The 19,925-nt window shown below is 45.9% G+C and overlaps 1 protein-coding gene across 2 annotated transcripts; it reads right to left on the minus strand.

The window, feature by feature from the left end:
* Positions 1 to 86: 86 nt before the first annotated feature.
* On the minus strand, positions 87 to 19,718 carry nup88 (nucleoporin 88). 2 transcript variants are annotated; one of them, XM_049017648.1, is made up of 16 exons: positions 19,432 to 19,717; positions 18,203 to 18,372; positions 15,712 to 15,837; positions 15,388 to 15,474; positions 14,043 to 14,222; positions 13,593 to 13,951; positions 6,823 to 6,921; positions 6,631 to 6,721; positions 3,034 to 3,138; positions 2,775 to 2,927; positions 2,432 to 2,560; positions 2,256 to 2,321; positions 1,224 to 1,304; positions 1,016 to 1,142; positions 516 to 634; positions 87 to 437 (listed from the first exon to the last, which is right to left on the minus strand). In XM_049017648.1, exons 1-16 carry the CDS (start codon positions 19,663 to 19,665, stop codon positions 374 to 376), a joined length of 2,190 nt encoding a protein of 729 aa, XP_048873605.1. In that variant the 5' UTR covers positions 19,666 to 19,717; the 3' UTR covers positions 87 to 373. The 2 variants fall into 2 exon arrangements, 1 of the variants encoding a protein (XP_048873605.1); XR_007398582.1 differs by having other exon boundaries at positions 408 to 437; positions 516 to 648; positions 19,432 to 19,718.
* Between the last annotated feature and the right edge of the window lie 207 nt (positions 19,719 to 19,925).

Here is a 19,925-nt window from a genome sequence, read left to right on the forward strand (position 1 = left end):
TCGGTCTCTACAGACAGACCACCCTCCTCTTCATTCTTTTTAAGTTGTCAAAAAGCCCCTTGTCAGAAGGAGCGGGGGGGGGGGGATTTCACAGCATGAACTTTATTCTTCAAATTAAGTAGACATATAAAAGGTTTCAATGCATGTATACAAGTCTTTTTTTACAGGACAACATGACCATGTTAGTTTTCACCACTGAGGTAACCCATTAAAAAGCCAGTTGTCTCTACCATCATCTTTGAGCATTGCTGCTGAGACTGGCTTTGTTTGGACTAAAGCTTCTGGATCTGCAGCAGAAACGCCTCCAGAGATTCAGATGGGTTAGGGTTATGTCTGGACCTGCAGCAGAATCCGATCTGAGCACAGAAAAGCTTCAGAAGCTGAAATGATTCTTGATGTCCTTGATTTGCTTCATCATGTCCGCGATGTGCTCGCCCCTGTGGAGACAGAGTCTGTCAGAGTGAGGAGACAATATGCATGGGGCCTGTGAAACCGGGTGGGATTCAGACACTCACTGCTCCTTCAGGACCCCTTGGATGCATTTCCGCTGGTGGGCACTGAGCACGATGCTATCCCTGGTGGGCTTCACACCCTCTCTCGCCTGCTTCTGCTGATACCCCATCTTCATGTTGACCTGGGGGACAGCGCCTGGGTTCAGTACATCAGTGGGTTTTATTTTGGAGGAAAACTAACCTGTCTGACCTACAGCAAATTTGTGCTTGTCATTGAGAGGATGAGCTGTCCTCAAAGTTCATAACCTTAGATTGGAGGGGGTAGCAGCATTGTCATGGTAACTAGCTACCCGACTTCAGCCTGGAGTTTATTTTTGACCACATTGCCTGTTTGAGACAGTTGAGGTTTTCTATTATTAGTCTAGGCCCAACGTGTCTGTGGCGCCACCTGCCTCACATCCCATTGCAGTGTTAATTGTACCAGATATTCACTGGGCCAAGAGCATGGGGAACCTCCCTTGCTGTGATGTAGCCCTGGCTCTGAGGAAGGCCCATGTTCTGACCTGCTTGATGCCGTTGTCTAGATGGCGTAGCTGGTCGCTGATGGCCTGTAGCTCGCGCTGCATATCCCGTTCGCTATTGGAGAGCACTGGTAACCGGCGACACAGGCTGCCCAGCAGGTACTTCACCCTGCCACAGAGATGTGCATTTTAACCAACCGGCACTGTGGGCCCAGGCTTCTCCGACGGCAGGTGTGGAAGGAAGACAAACCTGTTCATGATGGCTTCCTGTCGATACCGGGCGTCTTCGTATTTATCGGCCAGCCGCTCAGCAGACTCACGCAGGCTCTTCCTGCAAAATGGGGCAGGGGGGACGCAGGGTCAAAATCAGCACTTTCAGTAAGACTTTTGCAGGAAATTTTTTGGAGGTTAAAAATAAACAAGTTAGTTCCTTTCTGACCATCTGCTCTTGCACAGCTAAAAGGCCAGGAAAAAAAGAAGTGTTCGGTTTTACTTTACTAAAAAAAAAAAAAAAAAAAACATTTTAGACATTTTGTCTAATGCCACATACATTGAGAGAGCAGGTGGCCAGTGGTCACAGGCAGTGATGAATGCCATTGTTACAAATGAGCAGTGCAACCTTCAGCATGCTGTGGGCATGGGGGCCACAGGCCACCAAGCTGCTTACCTCTCCCCCCGGCACAATGCCAAATCCGCCAAGCTGCTTACCTCTCCCCCCGGCACAATGCCAAATCCGCCAAGCTGCTTACCTCTCCCCCCGGCACAATGCCAAATCCGCCAAGCTGCTTACCTCTCCCCCCGGCACAATGCCAAATCCGCCAAGCTGCTTACCTCTCCCCCCGGCACAATGCCAAATCCGCCAAGCTGCTTACCTCTCCCCCCGGCACAATGCCAAATCCGCCAAGCTGCTTACCTCTCCCCCCGGCACAATGCCAAATCCGCCAAGCTGCTTACCTCTCCCCCCGGCACAATGCCAAATCCGCCAAGCTGCTTACCTCTCCCCCCGGCACAATGCCAAATCCGCCAAGCTGCTTACCTCTCCCCCCGGCACAATGCCAAATCCGCCAAGCTGCTTACCTCTCCCCCCGGCACAATGCCAAATCCGCCAAGCTGCTTACCTCTCCTCCCGGCATAATGCCAAATCCGCCAAGCTGCTTACCTCTCCCCCCGGCACAATGCCAAATCCGCCAAGCTGCTTACCTCTCCTCCCGGCACAATGCCAAATCCGCCAAGCTGCTTACCTCTCCCCCCGGCACAATGCCAAATCCGCCAAGCTGCTTACCTCTCCTCCCGGCATAATGCCAAATCCGCCAGTTGCTTTTTCTTCTGTTCATTCAGCAGCTTCACCCTGGGTGGTGATCGAGTGTGAGACAGACCATCAAGTCACAGCAGCAGATGTCAGTCTAAAACGGCAAGAACCTCAGGCTGCCAGCCTCGGTGGAACGGCATGAACCGTACCTTCTCTGCATCTCCTCCCGTGCCATGTCTTGCTTGAGGATGTATTCCTCCCGGAATACCTGCGTGGCCCTGCTCAGTAGCTGCAGGCACTCTGGAGGAAGTGGAGAAGACGTCTCCTTGTCCCCGGACCTGAAACACAGCCTGTGGGTTACGGCTCGGCTGTGGACTTGGGGCTGCGAGCCAACTGGACTCTAGCTTGACTGGCTAAACGTGCTTCAACAATGACTTCCCATCCTATATCTTTAAAGTGAAAAATGACAGATCTACTACAGAAGACCATCATAGTTGACCCCAAGCAACCTCACACTGAAACCACGGCAAATCAGCGCCCTCCCAGGTTTACCTGAGCAGAAGGGGGTTCGTTGAACTTCGTGCCAGGATGTTGCGGATGTGCTGCTCGAAGGTGTCGCTGCCCAACCCGCGCAGTGGAGAGCTTCCAGAGGCCGGCCCCGGGTGTGAGCAGAGCAGGGGAGGGGAAGGGGGCCGGATGGAACTCCTATTAAGGTAAATGCAAGACCAGAGATTACAGTTGCTAAGGCACAATCAACAATACCACAATCAAACAAGGGCACTTTTCTGGGACGGGTAGGTGGCAGCCTTACAGCAGTGGCAGCAGCAGGCACTCGTAGGCATTGGTTATGCAGATCATGGTAGCCCCCAGGGACAGGTCTGACACGATCCAGAAGCCCCGAATTGGGGCCGACAGGCTAGGGCACAGGGAACACAGATAATGTCAATGTGGGCTACACAGACTTTGGATTCCCAAACCTGACAATATTGGTACTGCAAGCCACCCAAGCAAGGCTTCCTCTTCATGTGGGACGCTGCCCCACAGTGGAGGCAGGCTCGCCTAAGGTGCAGGAAATAGGAAACTGGTATACCACCACATGCAATCACGCCAGGAAGTTCAAACTGTTTTAACACGTTACAGGCTTCATACACTTTTTGATCAACAAATTTCCATTACTTTTTCATGACTTCTCTAAGACTTGAAGCTAAATTTCCAAGAATTGATTCAAAGTTTTTTTTCCCCACCTATTCAGGAAAAGTGAACCAAGTTATGTGATCATCATCGCGTGACACCATTACAAACATATACTTTGTGTAGAGGAACCAGGTATTAAGATCTTGCATTCATCCTTTTAATATGGATGTACCGTCCTTTGCACATAATTTCACAGACATGCATGCTACTTTTCTCTCTTGTTCAGATACATTAAATATCGCCACTGGTGTTAATAAAGGATCACTATTCTATTAAATAGGTTGCAGAGTTTACTTTCCATCTGGTCTAATAATGGTGAGCTGGATAACTATTAAATCACACTGGATTATCTGTTCTAGCCATCACCAGATAATTAGTCATTAATTTACTCCTTACATTTGCCATAACAAGAAACATTTGAAAAGTTAGTGCTAAACGACACTGTGTGCACCGTCAGAATCACCCTACTGTGTATGTCACAAAAGTAGGAACAAAATAAGTTAATTTGAAGTATACCCAATGTGCTGCAGTGCACTTTGCATTTGAACATGTACAAGGGTTGGGCAATGAAACAAACTGGTCAATATAGTGTTTGAGGTTTCACGCCTATATATATCATGATCTGATGGCCAACCGTCACCGACTGCAAATTCCATCAATAAGAGCAAAGCGTGAAGGTTGAATCAGCAGAGCAATATCACAGCTGTACATAAAATATTGCAATCCACACAACATAATGGGAGACATATCAAATGAGGACATATTGTTGGTGTGCATCTTGCTGGTATATCTGTAACCAGGACAAGAAGTCTTTGTGGTATATCAAAAGTCACGGTATCCAGGGTAATATTGGCATACTACCACAAAGGACAGACCATATCTAACAAGAGTAACTGTGGACACAAGAGGAAGCTGTCTGAAAGGGATGTCCGGGCACTAATCTGGATTGTATCCAAAAACCCATAAAACACAGCTGCCCTACTCACTGCAGAATTAAATATGCACCTCGACCCTCCTGTGTCCACCAGGAGCTCCACAGGGTCAATATTCATGGTCAGGCAACAATACCCAAACCTTTGGTCACTTTTGCCAATGTCAAATGTTTGTTTTAATGGTGCCAGCAGCATAGATCTTGGGCTGTGGACAAAGTGAAACATGTACAATTTTCTGATGAGTCCACCTTCGCTGTCTTTTCCACATCCAGGAGTGTTATGTTGTGGAGAATTCCCAAAGAAGCATACCACCATGACTGTTGAGTACCCAGAGTGCAGCATGGGGAGTGGATCAGTGATGGTTGTCTTAGATGGGCACATCACTGCCAAGGACCACTGAATCATCCTGAAGGACAATGTTCACCTAATAGTACATCATAACCTGAAGGTGGTGGTGTGTATCAGGATAATGCAGAAATAAGCACAGCAAGACTAGTGACAGAGTGGTTTGATGAACATGAAAGTGAAGCTGAACATCTCCCATAACCAGAGGCATCAGATCTAAATGATGAGCTTTGGGGTATTTTGGAGGAGTGAGTCAGGAAACGTATTCCTCCACCAGTGTCACGTAGTGCAAGCAGAATGGCTCAGAAGCCCTCTGGTCGCTGTGCAGGACTTGTACCTATCATTCCCAGGATGAACTGATGCTGTATTGGCCCCAAAAAGAGGCCCTACACCAGACTGATAGATTGTCATCTAAAACCAGATGTTTCATTATCAAACCCCTGTAGAAAGGAAAGCTCCTTGGGTGTGTGGCAGCTGTTCACACGAGTGGAATTGTAATTTTGAAAATGTTTACATTAAAATTTGTTCCTTCCAGTAACCACTTCAATGACACGTCCCCTCCACACATCCATTTTTAAACTGTCTGATACTCAAACTTTATACATTTTGTATTTAATTAGCTTGTGCTTATAACAGAAACATCTTTTTTTACAGATAACATATGAAATGTTTATATGCAAAGTGCACTGTGGCGTCTCAAAACACCACACATTCATACACCATACACATTCTACACTCAAGTTAACATTATTATATATAAAACTATTTTCTCGGGGTCATGTGGTCAGGATGCACCATAATAAACTGCCAGACTGCAGCCCAGGTGAACACACACACATACACACACAGGTTGGCAATATCTTTGTGGGGACTCTATTCATTTACATGGGCATAACCCTAATCCCAACTGACAACCTTAACCCCTACCTAACCTACCCTTAACTATACGTTACCCAACAAAATTCAAGCCTTACACAAAACCAAAAAATGTCCCTACAATGCAACATAAACATGGCCACCCGGCCAGCTTAATGAATTCACACAGCTCGTTGTCTTTTACTTCATTTGTTCCAAGTCAGACATATAATTCAGCTTATCAGGCAAAATGAACGTCTTTGTTGAAATTCAAATTTTGAGTGATTACGATTAAAAGGCAAAATGTTATATGGTAATGATACAACATAAGAAACACAATGCATAAGAAACAAATGAAATACTTTAACATGCACATTTGTACCCTGTTGATGCTGCATAACAATGCATGTGTACATGGTTTTTTTTTGTCACCAAAACATGGACATTTTTACCATATCTAAAATTTTGTCTAATTTTCTGCCCCAACAGCTATCCACACTCACAATCATCCATCCATCCATTTGGCACGAGGCAGGGAACAACCCAGAATGGGGGGCCAGCCCATTGCAGGGCACACTCACACACCATTCACTCACACATGCACTCCTATGGGCAATTTAGCAAGTCCAATTAGCCTCAGCATGTCTTTGGACTCTGGGGGGAAATCGGAGTACCTGGAGGAAACCCCACGACAACATGGGGAGAACATGCAAACCCCACACACGTGACCCAGGCAGACTCAAACCTGGGTCCCAGAGGTGTGAGGCAACAGTGCTAACCATTGCACCACCATGCCGCCCCCCACTCACAATCAATGCAGAAAAAAAATTATAATCAAGAGACTGGGTTATGGTTTTTTTTTTTTTTTTAAATCAACATTCAAATGCCAAGACTTTTCCAAACCTTTCTGATATTTTTTATTTCCCATAACTTTTCCAGGTCTAGAAAATGTTGTTTCTTAATTCCATTATTTTTTCCATGAATTTCATGACTATACAAACCCTGTGTTAACACGACACAACCCTCCCGCTGTTAGAAGACATTTGGATGGCTGATGCCTCAACGACAGAATGAGCTCCCACCTGCTGCTCAGGGGCCGGGTGCAAAGGATGTGCTCCACGACACAGCGCTGCTCAGCCGCCAACTCCTGCAGACTGTCCTTATCCTCTTCATCTGTGCAAGAAAAAAGAGCCCAGAGATTAGGGAAGGCCAGGAGTTTAGGTTAGGCATGCTCACCAGGCCAGATGTAAGGGGTCAGGGTTGGGAAAACCCACCAGACTGGAGGAATTTCTGCAGCTTGTTGAACCAAGTGAGGCCCACACTGTGCACGCCAGCCTCATGGGTACAGTGGTATCGGTACTGGCAAAGTGGATCTGCAGGAGAGGAGATGGCTGACAAGTCAGGTGTGTCGGCATGTTCACCATGCAGCCACCAATTTATACAGTACAAGTAAATCCTTCACATATTACATCCAATCCTCATCTCACTGCAACAAGGAAATTTTCACAACCTGCACAGTCATCACTTCCGGCGCCGTCTCGGACGGCAGCCTGTCCTGCGTGCTCTGTGCATCTATGTTGCTTTTCTTCTTTTCTGTTTTCTTTATTTATTTTAGTTTATATAGTTAGTGTCTTAGTTTATAGTATTTGTATTGATAGAGTAATTATTTAAATTATCAAGACACGTTAAGGATAACTACTCCTGCACGCCGCTGCGATGAATACGACGCCACACGGCTCCCTTGTTTACAGTCGAGGCAAGCTGCTGGGGCTCCGGCAGCACAGCCGCGCCGGCGTTCGGCACGACATCCCCGCGGAGTTCAAGAGGAACTACCGTGGCTGCAGAGCCGGGAAAGCACAACGGCAGAAGATGAAAAGATTTCGTCCTGCTCTCCCGTCTGTTGTGACTGGTAATGTTAGATCTCTGGTGAATAAGATGGACGAGCTGGCCGCGCTAACAAGGACTATGAAAGTTTTCCGGGAGTGCAGTGTTATGTGTTTCACGGAGACATGGCTGCATGAAAACATACCCGACTCTGTGGTGGATTTAAACGGGTTTCAGTGTGTGAGAGCGGACAGGGACACCGTCAGGAGTGAGAAGAAGAGGGGAGGAGGACTCGCTCTTTATGTAAACAACCGCTGGTGTTCCCCCAGTCACGTTAAGGTGAAGATGGCTGTGTGTACTAAACACATTGAACTGTTGGCAGTCGGTCTCAGGCCATATTATCTGCCCAGGGAGTTTTCCCTCGTCGTTATCATTATTGTTTACATAGCCCCCGACGCTAACGCGGCGCAGGCGTATGACGTCATCAGTTCGGTGACCGCGGACATCCTGACTCGAAGTCCGGCCGCCTTTATGGCTGTCACGGGTGATTTCAATCACACAAACCTCTCCACTGTTCTACCAAATTTCAAGCAATATGTAAACTGCAAAACCAGAGACAATAAAACACTGGACATGTTCTATGCCAATGCTACTGAGGCATACAACTCCATCTCTCTACCTCCCCTGGGCAGGGCTGACCACAGCCTGGTCCATCTTCAGCCTGTTTACAAACCGGCCGTTCAAAGACAACCTGCAGTCAAGAAAACTGTGACAAGATGGACAAGGGAGACAGAGGAGATTCTACAGGGATGCTTTGAGGCTACAGACTGGGATGTTCTTTGCAGTGCCCATAGGGACAATATAGACAATCTGACAGACAGCGTCACAGAATACATTAACTTCTGTGTGGACACTGTTGTTCCCAAAAAAAACTGTTCGTTGCTTTCCCAACAATAAACCCTGGGTAACTAAAGACATCAAAGCCACACTCAACAAAAAGAAGAGAGCTTTCAGTAACGGTGACAAAGAACAGTTTAAACTGGTACAGAGGGAACTTAAACTTAAGATAACCGAGGGGAAAGACTGCTACAGGAGGAAGCTGGAAAGTAAACTCCAGGAAAACAACTCATGGGATGTGTGGAATGGAATGAGGGCCATTACTGGTCTGAAACAAAAGAGAGGTGTTGGGATGGATGGAGACGTGGAATGTGCAAATAACTTAAATCTGCACTTCAATAGGTTTGACTCCCCTACGTCTCCTCCCCCCACACTCAGCCCTTCTCACCTTCTCCATTCTCCTACTCCGTCTATTGCCCCCATAGACTGTCTCTCTCTGTCCCTCTCACCGGATGACATCAGAAGGGAACTGTGTAGACTTCAGCCCAGTAAAGCTGCAGGTCCTGATGGCATCAGTCCCAGGGCCCTCAGGTGCTGTGCTGCCCAGCTGTGTGGAGTTCTACATCTGATATTCAATATGAGTCTGAAACTGCAGAGGGTCCCATCACTCTGGAAGACATCCTGTCTGGTTCCTGTCCCCAAAAAGATCCACCCTTCGACCCCCGGTGACTACAGGCCAGTGGCTCTGACTTCACATGTCATGAAAGCGCTGGAGAGACTTATCCTGAAACATCTGCGGCTGCAGGTGGAGCCTTGGCTGGACCCCCTACAGTTTGCGTACCGGCCCCACATCGGCGTAGAGGACGCAATCATCTACCTGCTGAACCAGGCTTATTCTCATTTGGACATTGTAGGAAACACTGTGAGGGTCATGTTTTTTGACTTCTCCAGTGCCTTTAACACAATCAGACCATCACTGCTGGGGAATAAGCTCACGGAAATGCAGGTGGACGCCCCACTGGTAGCCTGGATTACAGACTACCTAACAAATCGACCACAGCATGTCCGGCTGAAGAGCTGCTGCTCTGATAGCATCCTGAGCAGCATGGGGGTGCCACAGGGGACTGTCCTATCTCCCTTCCTCTTCAACCTCTACACGTCTGACTTCAGGTACAGGTCCCAGTCGTGTCACCTGCAGAAATTCTCTGATGACTGCCATTGTGGCCTGTGTCAGGGACGGACAGGAGGATGAATACAGGAGTGTGGTGGACAGCTTTGTTGAGTGGTGTGAGCTGAACCATTTACAGCTAAACATCACAAAGACAAAGGAACTGGTCGTGGACTTTAGGAAGCAGGCTCCTCTTTCCACCCCTGTCACCATCAGAGGAACAGATGTTGAGGTGGTTGAGAATTACAGATACCTGGGGGTTCACATTGACAGTAAGCTGGACTGGTCCAAGAACACAGATACTGTTTTCAAGAAAGGGCAGAGCCGGCTTTACCTACTAAGGAGGCTCAGATCTTTCAATGTTTGTAGGAAAATGCTGACTATGTTCTATCACTCTGTGGTGGAGAGCACAGTGTTTTTTGCAGCTGTGTGCTGGGGCAATGGGGTGAAGGCAGCTGATGCCAACAGGCTGAACAAGCTGATTAAAAAGGCTGGTTCTGTCCTGGGGGTCAGACTGGAGAACCTGGCAGAGTGTCTGAGAGGAGAATGCTGAAAAAGCTTCTCAGCATCATGGACAACCCCTCCCACCCCAATCACGCAGACATGATGGGTCATCAGAGCTCCCACAGCAAAAGACCAATTGCCTCCAAATGCAGAACCGAACGCCACAGGAAATCCTTTCTACCGGTGGCAATAAGGCTGTATAACTCTTCCTCATTCTGTAGATGACTTTTTCAGAATCTGTCATCAAGACTCATTTGGATCGGGCAATATTACTCCTCTGTTCGTTATCGAATGTGTGTTTTATCCATCATCACATGCTGCTATTGCAATTATTCAAGGCACAAACACTTTTCACTTTTCATTACACATGCACTAATAATCTGTTATTTTATTATGTTTGTTATAGCTTAGTTATAGTTTTTTTTTTCTTTTTTAACTTTCTACAGAGTATGAGTATTTATGTGTATTTATATAAAGTTACAATACAGTATCACTCATAGCTATTTTGCACTATTATTTTCTTCACCTTACCTTTACTCCTATTGTTGCACTGAGCATGTAAAGGACAAAAGAATTTCCCTCGGGATAAATAAAGTTTTTTCTCATCTTATCTTATTATCTTAAACTTATCAATACACAGTTTTGACAACTGCCTCCAACTTTCATTGAGTCAATGGTTAGATAGAACTTTTCCTGTGGTCAGCACTGACCCGGAAACAGAATATTCCTTTGCACAGATGGCGTTCCAGACCGAGAGGATAAAAGCATCTGATTTGAAATGTAAACAGAAGAGGTCTGACGTAGAACTGTAAGACTAATCTGCTGGCCAATAAAGTAGGACTATTAGATTACAGTAACCTCTGCTTAACCTGCCATAACTTCTCTAAACTTACTACTGCGTGCAAAAGATTGAGCACCCTTGGTTGAAACTGCATGCTTAAATTCCATCCTTCAAGCCTTACAAAGAGGGGGAAGGGTAAAGATAGATATCCAGAAGCTTCCTCGATTGTAGTTTCCATCTTGTTAACTTCTATTAAGAAATGCACCTTTACAGAAAATGGTTAAATGTGAAGTCTAGATCTGAAAGAATAAGACCAGTCTCGGCAAGGAATGCAAATATTGCAAATCAAAAGAAAACCGCCATGTCACTGCAAAGGTTCGGCTGCAGGGTTTACTGACGTGGGAGCAGGGCTACAACAAGGAATAGTGCAGCTTTGCATGCAAACATTTTGCACCCTAACCTACTATCTCAATATGAAAGTCGAGGCGTAAAGAACACAGCAAAAGCCTCAGAAAAATCAGAGGCTTTTTGGAAACCACTTACAATCACCAAAAAAGAGGAACCTCTGAAGATTTTGGCAACTGTTAAGCATGGGGTGCACCTGTCATTCTTTGGAACTGCACTTTGGGCAGTGGTGCAGGAAATACTGCACTGGTTGTGGGAATGATCACAATCATTACAAAATGTGCAACCTAATACTGCAATGTTGGCGAAGAAAATGAAGCTGAGAGAGGCTGGATATTGCACAATAATCCAAAAATACCTCAAATCAACCATGAGCTGCAACAATACATTATGAGATTAAAAACAGCATTCACAGTCCCCAGATCTGTGGGTAGACTTCAAACATACAGTGCAAGATGACCTAGGAATATTTCTCTGTGCCCAAAATCCCACATTCTATTTCTCTCTCCCCATTTTGTAAAATTCTGCAAAGTAGCAACAATTAAAATTTCAATACATTATACAGAGATTTTTTTTCCCTGCAGAGGATGTATTAACTTTTACCAAAAAAAAAATCACCACATATCATCTGACCAGAGGTGCTAAAATTGTACATTGGAAACTCTACAGTCCCTCTCAGGGCACTCTTCCATCACACCAGGAACTGAACTTTTGATGCTTCAAGAAAGTACCAGAAGTACAGTACTTCAAGGCGTTGGTTTTATACTGGCATAAAATCTGGTACTGGTGCCAAATGACATAACGCGAGGCGGGGAGGTTTGCACTGAAACTGAAAAATGGCTGTAGTATATTATAAGATCGTGGGTACGAAGCTCCAAGATCTAAACAATGTTTATGCTAGCTAACTATGTAGGAAGGCTAGCAACATAAAGGACCCCACCTACCTTGGTTACAAACTGTTCGTCCCCTTCCCATTGGGCAAAAAATTCAGGACCATCAAGTCACAAACAAACAGACTGAGGAACAGCTTTTTCCCGGAGAGCAGTGGCCTCCGTCACACCCCTTCCCACTACAGAACACTGACCATTAAATCACTTCCACACCTCTGTATTGCTGCTGATATGCACTCGGTTACTTTAAAATCACATTGACTTGCAAATACCTAAATCTGTAAATAATGTAGCTTATTTTTCCATCCAGCACACTGTAGAGTGCACTAGGGAAAATATTTTTATATTGTATTTTACTAATACTTGTTTTTTTTTTTAAATATTTATAACTATATTCTATATTAAAGTGATACATTAATGTATACCTCTTTGCTGCTGAGCCACGAGCTACGAAATAAATTTTGTTGCATTTCTGATACAATGACAAAGTCTCTTATCTCTTATAGGGCTGGACAATGTGAGATATTAATACTAACATCGCATGTTATGCACATTTCATCCTTTCATTGCTAGATTAACATTAGGTTTGTTCAAATAGGTTTTTACTGTCATAGAAAAACAGTTGTCATTTCAATGACCATTCCTTTTCAAGAACGTGTTTAAAAATCTGTTTAAAAGTTTACCTCCGCTGCTTTTGAATGAGTGCTGTATGCATTCTCAATCATAATCATTCTTCTTGTTTAAATCACGATGGTGAACTCTTTATAAACACCCCAATATTTATTAGAACAAAATCACAATGCGATATCTGAAAAATTTCCAATACAGCGCTGTCCTAGTATATTACACAAAATACTTTGTTGTTATGCCATCCTGCCATGAGAAACCCCCCAAAAAATGTACAAAAAAAAATAAAAATCAAGATATTCTGCCTACCCTGCTGTACCACTGGTCATCCTCCTGTCAGAAATAGCACCAGCACCCATGTGCCATCACCCACCTGCCCTCCACATCGAGACTCAAGTTTTAAAATTTGGACAGTATTTTTCCATCTTGTTCGTTTGACTTCCTCTGCCGCCCCCTGGAGGATGTAGTTTCTCTGAGTCTGGTTCCTCCCAAGGTTTCTTCCTTCTAGGGAGTTGCCACTGTTGCCTCTTGCTTGCTAACTGGGGGATTTCGGCAGGGATAATTAAAGTGTTTTGAGACAACGTAATATTGTTAAAGTGCATTATTCAAATAAAATTGGATTGGATTTAACTGAATTGAATCCTGGTCTTACTAGATCAGTTCTTCAGACCAGATAGCAATTTAAGCTTGGGTCTCTTCACTGGTCCACGTATCCATTATTACTTTTTATTTTTTTTTACTTCATCATCATTTTTTGTATTCGCAACTGTTTTAAAGGCAACTAATCCACAAAGAAAGCATTTCAAGTCACACCTCAAAAGTACCCCAGTTGGTTTGGCACTTTAGGTACTGGTACCTGACCGGAAGTCAATGGAAAACGGAAAAGTACCAACAGTATGATACCTGGTGCGGTGGAAAAGCACCCTTGGGCTAAACGGCCCCCCTAGTGGCCAATCCAGGTACTTCTCAAACATGGGCTCCTAGAGTAAAGAGGGGTATGGATCTTACCTTGGTGCAGCCTGATTGGGCAAGTGAAATCCGACTCCACTGACTCCTCCTCCTCCCCGGTGGCCAACTTCAGAGCGAGTTCCAACTCCACACACTCAAACACGTAAAGCGAGGGCACAGCCTCTGAGCCCCGTGCCCATCGCTGGGCTTCACCCTGGCCTGTAGCACTCCCCGTGTGCTCATCCTCGTCCTCGGCCTCCAGTACGATACAGTGGTACAGGGTACCCGATTCTGTGGCGATGACCAGGATGTTGGGCACACAGGGCAGGCAGACCACAGCACAAGCATCGTAGCCGTAGTTGTCCTCAGCTGCGGGGTACATGGGCAGGGGGCCTCCAGGCTTCCGCAGACTGCTGCCACTAGAGGAGGGTGACATGGTCATGTGTCATGGGGGGGCTTCCTGGTGGGGCTCTGGCCCACCCCGCCATCCAATGTCCAGCACGGTATTACCTGTGCGCCAGGCTGACGTAGCTCAGGTAGGTCTCGCCATTCTCGTACAGGATGTAGAGTGGGTATGCAGGCAGCTCCTCCCTGGCGAGGTGGGACACAGGCCTCCGTGGCGCCGTGGTCACCGGCGGGCCAAAGGAGAATGCCACGGCAATTTCCCCAAGAGAAGCAGCATAGGATCGGCTGCGAGCGAGAATATCCCATCACACTTTACAAGGAGTCAACTCAGCAACAAAAAGAGGGGGTGAGATCAGTTATGTACCTCTCTTAATAGAAAGGGGGGGGGGGTGAATAATTAGACACTTTTATCCAAGGTAACACAGGTTTCGGAGAAAGCAGGGTCACCCAGTCCCTAAAGCAACTGGGGGATAACAGCCTTGCTCAGAGGCCCAATGATGATATCACTCTGCCAGCCCTGGGATTTGAACACACAACCTTTCATCAAGAGGCGCAGCATCCTAGCCACACAACGCATGTTACAGCGGGGTGATATAAATGATATATCAAATTATCGGCAAATAAAATTTAAATAAGAAAATGAAAAACTTTGATCAACGGTCGATAAGGAATACTGCTGCACATCACTTACCACGTCACAGAAACGAACAATCATATTTAACTAAGAACAGATGACCAATGCCAAGCACATGCAGATCAAGGTTGATTGAGTTAGCGAAGCACAGCACATGGTACTGTTTTGGTAATATCATGCATGGAAGAGATAAGCACGCCCTCAGAGGAAACTTCAAGTGACAGTGAAGAAACTGATAGCTCAGCAGCCACAACCTTCATTTTAAAAAGGAGAAATCGTAGATAAGGTAAGACGTAGGTGGTGTGGCAGTTTAAAGTCCAATATGCAAGACAGGTCCTGAATACTGTAAACTCTCCGGAAAAGTGTACCAACTACAATTGGAAATACTACTAACTTATTTCACCAACTTATTGCCCTCCAGTAGAACATACAGAATGCATGCAGAAAGACACTAGCAATTAGGGTTTCCATTTAACAGCCAGAAGAAATACGGGACAAATCATGTATCATATTGAAACAGGTCATACCATTTTATTGTTTATTACGGGATGGATGACAACTAACTGCAGTGTTAAACCCAACGATCAACAAGCACGTCAGAGAAAAAAAACTCAGCAGCAAACAATGTCAACATTTTCTAGCATTACAGCACAAGTCAATGATTTATGATTGACTTGAGTGTATGATTTATTTATTAAAATTAAATTTCAGTTTACCATTGGTCATTTTCATGTTATGAATCTGCTTAAGCAAAAATTGTGATATTTATTGATATCGACTTGTATGGGAAAAAATTATAATACAAAGCAGGCTCACCCCCTGGTGTGAACGGCCCCCTCTTCATCAGACTGGGACACAGGCAGCACCTGCGCTGGGCTCTGAGGCTCTTTCAGGCTGTAGAATCTGCCGGATACACACACACACACAGCAGGATCGCTGAGTACAGCGCAGAGGAGAACTCCCAGGGGGTTCAAAAGGTGTCTAGGGATTCAGTCTGTTAAAGGGTACTGGCCAAGGGGTAAACATGCAGCCTTAAGGTTCTGAGGGTATTAGGTATGGGGTAACTGGGGTGCCAGCCAGAGGGAGATAACCAGCTGAGTAAGATGGAGACGGCAACATGATGGCACCCCCTGTCTTCACCTGAGAGTATTGTCAGATGTCAGTAGCACCAAGTGGGGCTCCTCTGTCTCGCTGGGGTACCAGGCAGCCTGCTGGAGGGTGACGGAGGTGGAGCTAGTGAAGAAGCGCTCGGCCACGGGGATGGTCCTGGGAAGGAAACATGGCGGTCACATGGGGAAGGCTGGGTTCTGAGGGCGGGGGGGGGGGGGGGGGGGGGGGGGGTTAGGGGACAAAACAGGGACAATAGAGCTGGGGAGGGATGCCTTCCTCTGGCTCAGTGTGAGTGTTAACTAAACTTTGCATCCCGTGGGAGGAAAGCCACATGGATCACAGGTGTTTACTCTAAGCCGCAGTGCATCTGAACTGCCTCCAGGGGGAGAGAGTGCTAAACTTCACTTTGATCCACTTTAACCTTTAACTCACTTAGACCCGTAATGAAAGAATCAAGCTAGTTTTAGACATAACATCCATCCATCCATTATCTTCCGCTGAATCCGAGGTCGGGTCGCGGGGGCAGCAGTCTCAGCAGGGAAACCCAGACTTCCCTCTCCCCGGCCACTTCAACTAGCTCCTCCGGGGGAATTCCGAGGCGTTCCCAGGCCAGCCGAGACATATAGTCCCTCCAGCGTGTCCTGGGTCTTCCCCGGGGCCTTCTCCCAGTGGGACATGCCCAGAACGTCACACCGGGGAGGCGTCCAGGAGGCATCCTAATCAGATGCCCGAGCCACCTCATCTGGCTCCCCTCTATGTGGAGGAGCAGTGGCTCTACTCTGAGTCCCTCCCAAATGACTGAGCTCCTCACCCTATCTCTAAGGGAGAGCCCAGCCACCCTGCGGAGAAAACTCATTTCGGCCGTTTGCACTCACGATCTCGTTCTTTCGGTCACTACACATAGCTCATCACCATAGGTGAGGGTAGGAACGTAGATCGACTGGGAAATTGAGAGCTTTGCCTTTTGGCTCAGCTCTTTCTTCAACATGACATCCGCATCACTGCTGATGCCACACCGATCCGCCTGTCGATCTCCCGCTCCATCCTTCCCTCACTTCGTGAACAAGACCTCGAGATACTTAAACTCCTCCACTTGGGGAAGGATCCCCTCCCCAATAGTTTTAGACATAACAGCATGACAAAAACTTTCATGCTTCTTCGGAAAGCCAAAATGTTTTTGGAATTAAACACTGAAAGCAGAGCCAAATGCCATCTTGTGCAGCCTGTTAACAGGACACCCACATCAAAAAGCTGGATTTCTTGCTTAGCCGGATAACATGTCAGATTTAAGGTACCACAATTTAAATGGACTGTCATCAGCATAAAAATGGTGGGTTACGGACATTGTGGTTTTATAGTATATTTCCCAGGGGGAACATATACAAGGAAAAGAGCAGGGGACCTAAAACAGAGCCTTGTAGCTCACCGCAGGTAACGGCTGCAATAAAGGAGGAATAAGTGCCTATATTCAACGAGAAGGTTCTATTTGTAAGATAGGACTCAAGTAAACCAAAGTATTGTAAAAGTAAACAGACAAAAAATAGTTCCTATGCAGAGTCAAAAGTCAAAGAATGTTGGGGCCAGATGAATATGCAGAGGCAGCTCATTCCAAATTTGAGCTATAACCACAAATGCTTTAGCCTACATCCAGGCTTAAATACTTTAAAAGTTATTCAGCTAAGGAAGAAATCCTGCTTTGTGATATAGGGCTGGCTACACAACACAAATTTATCCACAAAAAAAAAAAAAAAAAATGCAAGGATTAACAAAAAAAATCGTGTATTCATCTCAGTGAGGACCCTACCAACATGACACCATGCCATAGCATTAATTCAGCCATAAGGTATTAACACCAATGCCATAAAAATATCTTTACACAGCTTCTGTACAGTCATAGATATTTATTCCTAGTTTTTTCCCTGGTAATTCTCTGCCCAGGAAAAATCAAGGCAGCTGTCTATCGAATCTTGTGCCACCTCCAACCAAACTCGGCGAGTATCTTCATGGAAAAAATACTTTCTAACAAGCATTGCATTCTGTATTGCATCGGACCAGAAAAAAACATGGTGCCATTTCTAAAAAAAACTCAATCACAAATCAATGAGTCGTCTGACAAAGAGTCACCTGAAAGGGAGTGTGACAAGTGGAGAGCCAGGGTGAATTTCAATATATATTACTTGTGCATACTTGTGTTCTCATGTACCCGTTTTACGTTATCTACCATTGCTGAAGACCAGTTCCAATACTAAAACACAAATATAGAGGACAGTAAAAATTCCCAGATGTTGGTCTTGCTCCGCTTCAAATATTAAAGACACATCAGTAGCATCCTCGTCGAACAACACCAATCCCATGATTCATTATGCTGCAAGTTGGTTCTTGGAAGGCAAGACAGGTCTTGCCAGGACCACAAGTAGTCTTTGCATTCTTGATATTGAGATTCACCCCCAATCACAAGTCAATCTGTCACCTGACCATTAACAGGGGTATGACAAGTAGAGAGACAGGGGATGCTACTCACTTGCAATTGATCTCGCTGCACCCCCCCTCGAACTCTGACTTCTTGCCCCATCGCTGGGGCAGCTCCACGACCGTGGCCCCACGGCGGCCGATGAGGGCCACATGGTACTGCGTGGGGCTGAGCAGCACCTCACACACATCAAACCGGGGTGGGTTGATGCACAGCAGGGTCTGATGGGAAAGAGGGGCAGAGTCCAATGCATTCGCAACCCACGATTGGCTCAGCCAAGTGGGGGTGCCATTATTTCTGTAATCAGACATACAAGATCTATAGAATGTGACTGTCTTCTGCAAAAAACACAATTCATTTCGGGTTTGGAAAGCAGAAATAACCCTGTCAATCTGCTATATTAACTTCCACCCAGACCTCTCCGGGACAACTCATATATAACAACAGTGTTCATGTCAACATGTCATTAACATTTAAATTGTCACTGCCAATTCTGTTTGTCATCAATTTAACTATAGCCTTCACTCTTAAACCCAAGGACAGCACTTGAAACACCATGGGAAACGGAGTAACAGGAACTCCTAAAGAATGAGTATAAGGGCTGCCCCTGGTTTAGAGAAACTAAGGTAAAGGCGGGTCAGGCACGACAGACTGGGAGTTTAACTCATAACGCAGGATTGCCCGCTCTCACGCATCTGGCGTGACTTTAACGCTCCTGCAAGAAATATTATTCCACTATAATCCTAAAATTAGTTACATCGAAAGCGTGGGGTAATTTGCAAACCCTACAGACTATTTACAACATAATAAAACTCTTACATACAGAGACCACCTTCACCCAGCAAAGCACAGGGGTCTTTCGTTTGGCTCCAATTCACGTTTCACTACCAAGACGTAGTAGATATGAGGCTGAATCCACCTAAAACACATGTACAAACTACACAAACTGTTGATATAATTGAGAATGGTACGGAGCATGCACTGATTACAGTGCGTTGCCGCACCCACCACACGACAAACCACCTCAGGGATGAAAACCCGAGTGCAGCCATGTGAAGGGTGATAACTCAGCACCACACTGGTCCGAATAGACAAGTGAGGTTTCTTCCGGTGGCTGGAGTGCCAATTTCGTGCCGCCTCGCACCGTAAAAAAATACAGGCTGACTTAGAACAAAAACAGATACGGTACAAATAAAAAGTGCAGTTAGTGGTAAAGTAAGCGTGTGGTAAAGAAAACGTGTTTCTCTGCGGCTGTGTGTTTGACAAACCGGCGCGCGAACCTGGTGCCTCGCGCCATCCGCGCTCTCCGCGTTCAGTCGCCTCAGATTGGTGGTGTAAAACACACTGTCCACGTCGTCCCACACAAAAAAATCACCGTCCAGGCAAAACGTCAGGTTTTTGGCAAATCTCCTGCCGCAGGCCTGGGGCTCCGTATTAAGCTTGTCGCGTAATTTAGTGAAAATGCCGTGCCTAGGCAGCTCATTCCTCCATATCTCGCCAGAGAACGCCGCCATTTTCAGCGTAACCCCTCTTTTAGTAGAATGACGACTAACGCCGAAGCACCAATGGAATCGCGCTTTACTTACCTCCGTTTCTTATCTCCAATTACCTCAGAGGAATGAGCTGTCGGAAGTTGCGACTCTGGGAAGTGTAGTTGAATCACGAAAACGTCAATTCGTGAGTTGTGGAACTTAACTAAAATAAGTAAGATATCAGATTTCTCTTGAGCAAAGAAACTCACTAAAAGTCAAAGTCTGTAATATTTGACGTCAAT

This window comes from Brienomyrus brachyistius, chromosome 6, assembly GCF_023856365.1.
Source record: "Brienomyrus brachyistius isolate T26 chromosome 6, BBRACH_0.4, whole genome shotgun sequence".
Lineage (NCBI taxonomy): Eukaryota > Metazoa > Chordata > Actinopteri > Osteoglossiformes > Mormyridae > Brienomyrus > Brienomyrus brachyistius.